This window comes from Saccoglossus kowalevskii, chromosome 16, assembly GCF_978046115.1.
Source record: "Saccoglossus kowalevskii chromosome 16, keSacKowa6.1, whole genome shotgun sequence".
Lineage (NCBI taxonomy): Eukaryota > Metazoa > Hemichordata > Enteropneusta > Harrimaniidae > Saccoglossus > Saccoglossus kowalevskii.
The window spans coordinates 30,653,621-30,666,118 of NC_140656.1; the positions used below are offsets into that span (position 1 = coordinate 30,653,621).

Sequence of the window (12,498 nt, forward strand, 5' to 3'; positions counted from 1 at the left end):
CGATAGACCAGTTTAGTTTGATCCAATAACCGGCAAATTGCCAACAAAACCCCGTCTCCGTATAATACGTTGGGAATATTTTCAAACCAATTATCATTATCAATGTTATAAATAAATGCCAATGATGGCTGTTTTAATCATTTGTATTTGTACAACGTAGTTTATTGTTGTTTGTGTTGTGTGTGGATTGGTTGCAAAGTAGGCGGTACACAACCCGATCAACCTATCTCTACCTTATTGCCTATTCGTTTGTGTGCTACGCTCTGGTCGCCTGTCATTGGTCGGTATGCAAAATCAATAAAAGTGTCGTGTACAATAGAAAGACAAACTCGGCTCTACCCAGCACATTGCAGACGAGACTCGCTATGGCAAGCTTGGATATTTATTGATTCGAGGTGAGAGTTTGGCGTATACATAATATATATTTACGCGTTGTTTACAACATTTTCTGTGTCTGCTTATGGCATCTTGTCGGTGACATTGGCGTTGGACAGCAATGCTAGTGTACTTATCGGAACATTGAATGCTGTATACATGTGAGATGTAAACAACCGAGTCGTATACTAGTTCCTCGACTGAGAAAGCATTGCGGCAATACCTTGGCAACGCTGAATATTGGAGCTCGGTCACGTGACGAGCTAGAATTTAAACCTTATGAGAGTTTGATTTTGTGAATAACACTGCCAATATGAGCTTGCGGATTTTTGTGTCTTACGAAGATCGCCGACACTCGTTGGACGTGAAACCCAACGACGATGTCGGCTCGTTGAAACTTAAAGCGACTGAGGTGTTTCAGTTAGATACCCGTGGTGGCCAGTTTGTTGTGTTAAATTACCATGGCTCAGATCTGGCCGATGATTGGTATCTGAGTGACATCGGCGTGTCCGCAGGTGCCACGTTAAAGGTCAGCGTACGGGAAGACGTTAAGCCTAAATTGTATGTGTACTCCGTATTCAACGGCGAAACGATTGAAATTTTGGATGATATTCACCCTCTCCAGACTACTGTAGCCGAATTGAAGACATTAATAGTGCGACGTAGTGGTCTACCCGTGAGTGTATTTCGGGTAGTCACGGAAGATGGAACTGATATGTTTGACTTGAATTCACTTGATACGTACGGTATCGAGTTCGGTTCCACGGTACGTATGTTAACGTGGGACGGCTGGAACGAATTCTTAAAGGCTGCTTCTATCGGACATACATCGGAAGTGACGAAACATCTCTCGGCAGATGAACATGTGGCCAAGTTCCAGTGCCGTGTTGCGTTGTTCATCGCTGCACATCACGGACACATGGATCTAGCTTCTACTATGCTGAGACAGGGTGTACGTTCAGACGAACCAATCGGAGATCACCCAACGAGAGAGTGGTGTAGCAGTACGCATATTGAAAGCTACAAAACACCCATACACGAAGCGGCGGAACACGGACAGTTACAGATTTTGAGAATTTTTGTTTTTCATAATATTTGTTGCGTTACGTGTAAAGATGGAAACAGTTTGACCCCCTTGAGCGTTGCTCTGAGAAAACAACAGAGGGAAGTGGCTTTGTATTTGTTAACCAAGCAATGGTCTAGCGTCACATACAGCGCGGTTACATTGCCCTTAACTATTTACTCGCAAGTGAGAAGATGGTGCGACCGAGCGAAAGATAGAGTTATGTTAATTTACGGAGCGGAAAAGTCTAGCCTAAAAATACGCCGTCCTTATAGGCAAAATGGCGCCCTGTGTGGGCAAGGTGTTCACATAGATGGATTCACGGAAAGCAGACAGAATGCTAGTCCCAGATCCAAAAGCTACAATAAGATCAAATGTAAAGCGCTTGGATTAGTAAAAAAATCTCCGCATATGCAATCCTTGAGTGTTAATAGTGTGCATCATGCAAGTACTGTACGTAGCAGTGTTGCTACAGGGGAAACATCTTCTTTGTCGCCAACGTCTCCGGAAAATAAGCTTCCGAGATTAAACGGGGAAACAGTTCCCAGCTTAGTGGCAAAATACAAACAACAAGTGGCCGAAAAAAGATCGAAGCACTCGGAATGGCGACCGAGAAGTCGAAGTGTGACGGTGAGTCCGACCAAATTTCCGTCAATCAACCAACAACATGCAAAAATGAAGAGTTCGTCGCACCAGAATTTGACAGTTTCTCATGACTATGACTTCGATGAAAACGGTGTCGAAACAGATTTTAATGCGAGTAGTGCGTATTATGTTAACACGCCAGCGGACGGCAAACGCCGTAGAAGCCATAAAGCAGCGAAAATACCACCTCTTAAACTTGACAAATCACCCCGGGAGAGCGATGAGCGCACTAAGAAAATGGAAGAGAGGAAGAAATGGAGACGCCATATTTTAGTGGAGAACACCGTACCGCTACCAGCAATGAGTTTAGAAGCCACACAGAAACCGTTCTATTACACTGGAACTAGGGGGGTAAATCTACCAGTGAACACTATCAAATTATACGAGGATATCATTGGATGTTCGGCCAGAGAAAAAGCTATCGAGTCTCTGGCGATTGCTTCAACGTTCAAAGAAAAACCTTGGCTACAACAGGTACGATTAGCCATGTCATTTTCACGGCAACACATCATGAGGATTGCTTCACTCGATACCATCACACCGGGAAGGAAGGTTACTGAGTCTGACATGATGTCGACGAGAGACGAAGCAGACGATTCAAGCGACGACGAGAGCGTGTTCATAGACAGCCCAGCAACAGACCAGGTAATTGCCGATGTGCGATCAAGCTGACTACATGACAAAAAAGAACATTGTTCAGTTGGAGTGCGGACTTAGTCACTTGACCCCTTCACGTACTAACTAGCTACGCAACCCAGGTTTAGTCGGATCACGTGACTAATACAATTTCGCGTTTCCAGGTTTAACGATAACACCAATACAAATATGCATTGTCAGACAGATCGGTAAACTTCGACACCTCGCTATTAAATTCGTCCGCTGAGCAGTTCAACACACACGCACACATACAGACAAACTATTATTTATATTTTTGATGACGGATATCCTTCCCTTTTTCAAATATACACAATCATGTTATTTTTGTATTGGTAACTGTGGTTGACAAGGCTAACACAATGCCACCTACTCCATTCATAATATACCTTTTAGCCACGGGTTACTATCCGCTTCACTATAATTGCTAAGAAAATCAACTCAGGATAATACGTGTTTGTGTTTCTATTATTACACGAGTCGCATACACAACTGAATAACCCAGTGTCTTCACTAGAACGTTCCCATCCATCATTAGTCATTCGCCTTGTTTCGAATGCCAGCCCGGGGCTACCGCATTTGGACAAGATCGTGGATCCGAAACACTGTTGTTTTGACATGAAACGTAACAGATTGTTTAAATTATTGCCATTTGGCAGTCACAAGAGTTCCTAAATTCCCTGCACAGCCGTTGTTTATTTAATGGCTTACCAGGTTATATCGCATCGTGATAGCCTTATATTCAATATGGCGGAATCAATGCCTTAGTTACAATTGGCGTTGCTATGTACAATTGCTCTTCACGATATCGATTTAACTGATGGTTAACAACGGAAGCCAAATTTCAGTTTGCAATTTAAAACAGAATTATGCTGCGCCGTGTTTATAATATATCGGTATTATATTATATTATATTATTGTAACTTGCTCTAATTGTGCTACATTCGAGATTCCTATTTACATATGTCTGGCTGTGTTATTTGGATACGCTCTGACAAGTAACTTTACGTTTAATTTTTAAAAAGCTTCATATAAAAAAATAATAGTTGACTCAACATGTTCTGTATGCTCTGTGTCAAAAGCTAATATTTAAACTCGAACCGCGTACTACATGCCAATACACTCATGGCGGCCATTATTATGTTGAAGCCACTTCACTTGGTTCGTGGTAAAGACTGTTAATAGCTTTCCGGCGTATTTTCGAATTCCATGTACCTGGTACTTGTTTAACATGACATTACGGCGACGACACGGTTACTGATTTCGTTACATGGCCATCTTTTTAATTCCACATTACACTTACAAGTGGTCTTTTTAACCGTGCCATCGCAGTATCAGTGTCTTCACACAATGGACTCGATGTACTCGCAAGCAGCCCAATATAGCACTAAAAACTGCAGACACAATACCCGACATACAAATGTTTACATCAAACAATTGTCGCCCAGAATGAGTGTGCTTTTGTATTTCCTCCATTGTCAAAAATTGCTGCACAACCATAAATAATTTTCCCATTAATACAATAACAGCCGAACGAGTATATCCTCGTTTGTTATCGTGCATTATGTGACAACAGGGTATTCAATTTAAAGCTCGTATTCATTGCGTTTTACAACATGACATTGACATTTTTCAAGTGTATAGTCTTTTTTAATCGAATACATCTTTTATATTTTCTGACCAAGCATATTCTGTATATTGAGCTTAAATTTATTGATATTTGATCGTTCATTAGTAAATTAAAGTCAGGATAATTGTACCAATTTGCAGTGCTTTGCTAGGTTATTATTGCCTCCATTCACTTTTCTTTAGCGTTGTGCATTGATAGCTGACTGAAAAATCTGTGAACGGAAGTAATTTTGCGGCAAGACCAACTCCCTAGAAATCCTGACAATGTAACTGGTCGAGAATTAAATACTCAATATCCGCTGCACGTACAAACGATTTGGAAACCGTGAACTTATGAGTCGACTGTGCTTGTAATGTATTTCACCGAATAATAAAAACACTAAATAATTACACGTGCGTAAACTTTGACCCATTAGTGTCAATTAGAAGAATGAGTCAGTAAACAAATTCACAAAAATCAATAAATACCCCAGTATCTACTTTGTTACAACAAAGGCATTGTTTCCTCGTACGCTCCCTACTTGGCCATTTTGAAACGCAATCGATGTGTCAACTTAAACGTTGACTAACCAGTGTTTCATATATTACAAAATAAACACCGGTTTGTTTTTAAATGAAAATAAATCGATCCAAGTGTCTCATTTGGTATGTTGTACAACTCGAACTAACTTTCCGCAGTGTACATTGTATTAAGTTAAACGTGAAAGTTCCTCTAGACAGAAGAAGTTGCTTCCTAATTAATGCCATCATTAAATGCGACTAAGGGTCGTTTTGAGTGAGAGGATTGCATTGCCATGGTAACGGATTGTTACTGGCGGTATTCTTTCTATAGTCTCCTATTATAGCCTCACCTCCTGGGATTTAAATTGACAATTCGTATAACCTGAGGTGGAGTCATTATAATCTACGCTACGATATTCTTAAATTCTACATGTTGTGCATTCAAAGGATGACCCGCACGGTAGATGAGTTTACAACAGATGTAAATATCCATTAATTATGTCGTTTTCGCAGTCTATAAATAGTAACATCATTTATTCGGACGATCATGATTATATTATCTGATCACGCAGTGCCAATTTCGTATATATCCCCACACAACGTGTCAATTACTGTTGCCACGGGCAACATAAAGCGAACCTATTTTCCTTAACAACAGCACAACGGATTGGCCTTTTATGCGTCTATATAGTAATTTTCTGTGGGAGAGATAATATTACTGAAGTGCGGGAACTGATTTCATTTACTTTACTGTACATTTCTTATTATTCTGCGATTTGAACGATTCAATTCTAATGCGACGTGGTTGACTGCGTTTTTGCCTGTTGTATATGTCACGTCCTCTGTCATACACGGAAGGTCATTAAAGATGTGTTACGATCTCATAGTATTGTTAACGCGCACGTGACGAGGGCTTGGGTGCGTAAGGGGACGCGCTATGGTTTGTCAGTGTCTGTGCGTCGTCAATAATCATGGATTGTGCTAGTTTGCATAGAAATGTGATTAGACTCTACAAAAAACATCCAAAATAGTAATTGTTTAGCAATGAAGTTCTACGTTTACAAGGAGGTTACTATTTTATTGAAACAGTGCATCATACTAAAATGTTCAAGCTTGTAAGTGACAATAACACAGGTCTTACAGGTAGAGAAAATATAGACGTGTTTTAATTATTAGTATACTAATTTATGAATCCAGTCATCCTGTCATAAGAGCAATAATAAAATAATGCTGATTTATTTTGCTTCGAGAACAATAAAGTCAAACGTGGTTGTGGGCGGAACACATCATGAAATCATGATAATCGTTAAGGTGGAAAAAGATGGGGGGGGGGGGGGTAACTGAGATTTCAAACCTGTCTGTCGTCGAACACAAAATAATACATAAATATTCAATAACATCATTGCAAACTTCAAGTTGTTAGTGCTATCACGTATTGTTGTATTCTGCAGTTGAGTCGAAGGGCAGTGTTTAGAAGATATGTGGCACATTAAGATAAACGTTTTAAATCATTCTTTTGAAAGCCAAATATTAATAAAACAGGCAGGGGTGTTATATAATGTTTGTTCCTGATGTTCGTCCTCGGGACAGCCATTGTTCAATTTTTAACTTGATATATGTTGACTGTTATAGATATACACTTTAGCAAATACATTAGACATCTTTTTCTAATGTCCTTGATTTAAATAAACGTATGTGATATACACCATAAACCTGCAACTGTGTGTATTTTGAAAGAACGCAACTTACTTAATCTTACAATTAGTCATAGTACATTGAGTTCAACAACTAAGTACATATTAAAAATCTCTCTCTTCAGTTCACGATCATTGTCTGACAGACAGTGTCTTTACCTGACAATCCCTAAGGACATAGGAAAACATGATGTATTTTTATTTGCGGCTAATGCCGATTGAAAACCCGGTGGTTGTATTGTCTTTTTTCCACGCTACCTGAATCACTATTATAATCATGTAATTTATCACCAGCATTGTTACCGGGCAGCACGTACGCCACTGGTTGCTCACTGTGGTTGATTTGAAGAATGTGATGAAAATACGTCTGTCGATATATAACTTGGTCGACACCACGGTGACGCTATTACGACACACTACAATGTCAAACCAGGTCGGCAGTGGATGATTTCTCAAAGACTAACAAACTGTTTAACATATATAGTGCGAAATTGAAAGCCCGATCTGTTTTCAAATGTCTTGTAGGTGATTCACAATTGCTATTGTGTGTAATCGAACAAGAGAAACCCCAGCGTTAACGTATTCTTTCAATGTTCAAAGCTTTTCGATCAACCGTGCAGCTAATAATGTCGCTTGGGCGGTGGTGTACAACATACACTGGCACAAAACTTGATACCTCACCGCAATGTTTGTTTTAAATAATCAGAACAAAAAATACCTCTGTTCGATGCTTGCAGTATTTAATATTTCTTACACAATTTAGCGAGAAAGAAGGAATTGCTTTCACATGGCGGTTTTAGACTGTTTCTAAATACATTTCATATAATCGCTGTGTCATGTTACAAAAAAGTAATACTTTAGACTTTACTGTAGACGCACAATATGAAACAAACAACCGTACAGGAAAACCTACATACTATGAAATGGTCATGAGTGAGTTCCTTCCTTATTGTTATATTAAATCCAACAAGTGTAATATTACAGGTTGTGAGACGGTGTTGTTAAGTCATGCGGTGCCATGCTTTGACGGTAGTCTGATGCATCACAGCTTTTCCAATGCGGTGTAAAGGTAAATAGCTCGACATAAACATCTTGTAACAAACTCGAGTTTAAAATAGCTGCTTGTTTTGATAGCAATGCGATCAAACGTAGGGTATGTTTTGGTAAGGGCACTACATGCGATATATACACCATACAGAACTAAAGAATAACACGTCATGGTTTCAAAACGACCCTTTCAGCCGTTTCTTTCTTTTTAAATGCACCACTCCATAAATCGCGCCCTCTAACGGAGCGTTTATGTGACGTCAAAATGACGTAGTGATAAGCGCGAGAAGTGTAGTCGTTCGTCATTTATAAAACAGTAAAATCTCTCCAAAACATATACTCCATTGATGAACGACTCCAGATTAAAACGATATCGACAATTCTGAACAGTCTTCGTTTCACTCATTTACGTCATAGAAGCGTGTCGTCGATAGAGGGCTCGACACGCATTGGTAGATATAAAAATAAATGTAGACGTCCATTCTATTGATAGAGAAAACAACACGTAGCAATGATTTATATAAATGTTTTGTGTTTTACATTGTTCAGTCTGAAGGCCAAGAAAGCCTTACCTACTTCTCATTCTCGAACTCACGGCACCAGAACATTAAATATTTACTTGGTTCAATTATATTAAATTATTGAGAATACAATTGATTAATCAGTATAGGCCGTCCTACTGTTTTTACATTTGTTTACATTTTTGCCAACCAGCATACGAATATCTGATATCAATTGCCGCTAACTGATCAACACTAGCTCACGATATGATGTGATAAAGATGTCTGTCAGTTGTTTTATTAACATAGACACCAGAACCTGCGAACAACGCCATTATTTTATCTAGGAGGTGCGAACAACCGATTCTTGCCTAAAAACGACCTATACTCTGAATATCTGCCACTACCACTGGATCCATTGCCCACTCATATATTATGACGGACACTTCCTTCGGATTACAACTTTTGAATTTGGCGTTTGTTATGTACATATAATCAATGATTATAATATTATTTTTCTAGAAAGTACAATTTACTATTAACAGTGAAACTATAAAATATTTGTGAAAATAGACGCCACTAAACAAACCCCATGACTTATAAGAATTTATGGAAAAAAAAAAACAGTACTTTGCATTAAATAGATGCGTTTCACGAAGTGAAAGAGAATATTGATGAGCAATAAAAACAAGATTTGCGAGTGGAAAATAGTACAGCCATAAAATACAAAAGACTTGTTCTGGCAGACTGTGCTGTTGTTTCATTATATACCGAGCATACCGACATTGCTGCAATACATGTATTAAAATTAGTCATCATAGCGAAAAGAAATAACAAATATATATATATGTGTTGTCATAGTAACGATTAGTGCCAGACAGCAACGCACCGCAACATTGAAGACAAATTTAATTTTCTTCTTAACTGACGCATTGGAATAGTTGATTTATTTCCCTTTCCATCGAAATCGATTTTGCGAGGTTACAGCGAAATGTCAGAAATGATGAAATTCATTCCACACAAATCTGAATAGGCAGGATGCAAATGCGTTCCCATAACAACGTCGAATAGGGAAGGTGACCTAAAATCGGATTGATGAGCTATTTTATTGTATAACCATGGCAACAGATTAAGAAATGTTTTGCGATTATTCCCCACATCATTCACATTAAAATACAAGTGTAGCTCGAATCCGGAGGATTGAGTCTTTGAATACATTCGCTGTTTTCACTTAATTGTGCTAAATCTTCGAACTCGCCACTTGATTAATAAACTGTCATTATTCAGGTGGTTGTTCTGTCATATTATGCATTGGCAGCAACATAGTTTTTATTGTTTTTGTTTTCTTCAATAAATTTCTTCATGGTTTCGGATAAATGTGGTATATAGTCTCTATGTATAGGGCTTTCAGCGGAAGGTAACTGTCACAATGTTTACCGGAAAGAACATTTTTCAGAAATTTCAGCTTCAAGGGAAAAGATCAAATGAGTTATTTTTATTACTTATGCAAATTAGACAAATTAAAATATTAAGACTGCACATGTCTATAGAGTATCCCAGGGCAATTTTGTTTCAAGTTTTATGGAAACGATAATTGGCTCAAGATATCAAAACAGTGGAAAAGCTGAAAACTTTTAATTATGAAAATCAGTTTTATTAGTAAGCATAATTTCAAGTAATGAGTCTTTTGCATTGTTCCCAGGCACCTATGTACCAAGTTTAATTGAAATGCGTTCATTGATTCTTGAAATACTGATGGGGAAAAGCTGAGAATTAGCTATTGACACTAATTAGGTAATTAGTATGCAAGGATTTTAATCCAAAACTATTCAGGTCTTTTGCATTGTAAAGTTTCATTGAAATGCAAAGATTAGTTTTTGAAATGATGAAAAAGCTGAAAATTGGTTAATTATAATGGGATTTAGGAGATTTTAACACCCAAACTAATATAGTATGTGCATTCTTCCTGGGCACCTATATACAATGATTGATTCATGAGACATCAGTGAAAAAATAATTATTATGCAAATTAGGTAATCAATATTAAAGGAGATTAACCTAAAATTCGCCAGGTCTTTGCATTGTTCAAGAGCATCTATATATACAAAGTTTTATTGAAATAAAATGATTAGCATTTAAGATATTATGGAAAAGCCAAAACTTGACTAATTATTATGTTAATTAGGTAATTAATATGCAAAGGTGTTAACACCAAACTAATCACGTTTTCGCAATGTTCCAGAGCATCTTTGTAACAAGACCCATTGACATTAGTGCTTGGGATATCAACATGAAAGCCAACAAAGTACAAATTATTATGGAAATTAGGTAATTAATATACACAGATTTTAACCCAAAACAGAGCATCTATGTAGTACCAAGTTTCTTTGAAATGAGATGATAGGTTTTTGAGTAATGGTGGCAGATTCAGACATAAATACATACATACATACATACAGACGAGTAACCACAAATACCCAAAAACAACATCTTAGAACATAAAACTCACCAAACTATATATGAAACTATATATAAACATATATGAAAGTTAACAGACACCTGCTTTCAATATAAATTGTAATCATAAACTTATATACACACAATAAATACGAGAACAAAGATTTTCAAAATGACATAATTTTATTCAACATTACACATAAATCCATATCCGAGAATAGTTGATATCGTAAATTGCAAGAGGCCGAGTGTAGAACAGAGAGACAATGTGTGGTATACACCTTAATACAATCTAAGTAGAGAATGCATATTCTTATGCCAGTCACGTAAGATAGTTTAACAACCAGGTAAATACAATAACTGTCTAATGGAACTCTGAATGGCACTTTGGAGTGTTCAACAGACATTTGATACATAACTATGTCTAGAGTGTAAACATACTCGTAATAAAGTGATTGCAAATACAGGAGTAAAAAGAAAGAAGATCTCCATATATTACAAAGATTGTTTTGCAGCAATGCGTGTTTAATTGTTCAAAATACTGACTAAGATCAGAAGCCACACTGGAGAACATACCGGGGTACACTGCCAGAGTAAAACTACATGCAGAAGCAATTACTTAAACACTGCAGGCCATGTTTTTGTTGTTGTTGTTTGGGTACAAATTATTCAGAATAAGACAGCCTTGCCATAACTTTTAGTTCGTTTGTGACTACCCTTCAAGACTAAAATGTCTTACTGAAGTAATGTACTCTACATGTATGAAGGTTGACCTTATTACTCCCATAGAATTAACACATTACAAAGGTTACTTATTTTTTTAAAACAGGAAGTACGTGTAGCTAGGAGTGATGTGACAAGGGAGTGCCAACAACATCCTGCTTGCATGTAAAGCTGTATTACTAAAAAAAGCTTTGACTTGACATGAATTGTTTATAATTTCAATAACCCACACATAGTAAGTATAACTATCCTGCAATACAGTAATCTCAACAATGAGAATTAGATTCATTAAAATTTATAAATGAATCAGTTCACAAAATGAATGTAACTTGTAACATAACAAACTCAGTTCACCCCATGGAGTGAAATGTGTGATCTTCCAGACATCATATTGAAGTGTGTGACTAGTGCTTAGAATCTGTGTGTTTTTCAAGGTTTTCTGAGATCTGAACAAATAACTTCCTATTTACAGAGATCAGTTTATTTTATTATCCATGCAAATATATTCAAACATCACATACTATTGGATGGATTAACCAGAACATAGGAAAGCAAAATCCTTTCATTTTCCAGTATGTAATCTCATTAATGAACACAGCTCACATTTCTAATCAAATTAATGGTCAATAGCTGACTGGCTGTGATTGCATTCATTAATCATGTCTATGTGTTATTTGCAGGAGTCTCTAAGAGACCTCAAAAGTGCACATTCTAGGATAGCGTGTTACAGAATTCATTAAAGATTTTAAACAAATTATTACAGGTCAGAAGGTGCAAAATTAACATAGCATGTCTATTATGACAAAAGTCACAAATCTACATAGTATCACATTGATTGAAGTACATGGGGTGAAAATAAGACTATCATCACACACACATCTAATATGTGTTACACACTTGCAAACCAATCTTACTTCGCAAATGAATCAGAAAACCAGGGAATGTTTAGCATTTCATTAAGATCTTTAAGACAGTCACAATTTGAATGCCATTAACTTATCAAAATTGAAAATGGCAAAAATTAAACATTTTACAGTAATCGGCAACTCAACTTCAGCACAGTAATCGCAATACAAAAATATACTTGACAATCAGTATTTCTATACAAAGACTTCATATGTGTAAACTCAAAGACTAGACATTACATGTACTTATACCCAGACAGTTTTATAACATCAGGGTTATGGGATATTATGGGATAGTCATTCAA

The 12,498-nt window shown here is 37.1% G+C and overlaps 1 protein-coding gene across 1 annotated transcript; it reads left to right on the forward strand.

The window, feature by feature from the left end:
• Window positions 1-352: 352 nt before the first annotated feature.
• On the forward strand, window positions 353-4,768 carry LOC100377444 (protein ANKUB1-like). The gene has a single exon (XM_002740838.4). The coding sequence runs from the start codon at window positions 689-691 to the stop codon at window positions 2,753-2,755; it is 2,067 nt and encodes a 688-aa protein (XP_002740884.1). The 5' UTR covers window positions 353-688; the 3' UTR covers window positions 2,756-4,768.
• The last annotated feature ends 7,730 nt before the right edge of the window (window positions 4,769-12,498 follow it).

Excerpts from the sequence above, each read along its gene's own strand:
- LOC100377444 (XM_002740838.4), top strand. The coding sequence starts at position 689 with ATGAGCTTGCGGATTTTTGTGTCTTACGAAGATCGCCGACACTCGTTG.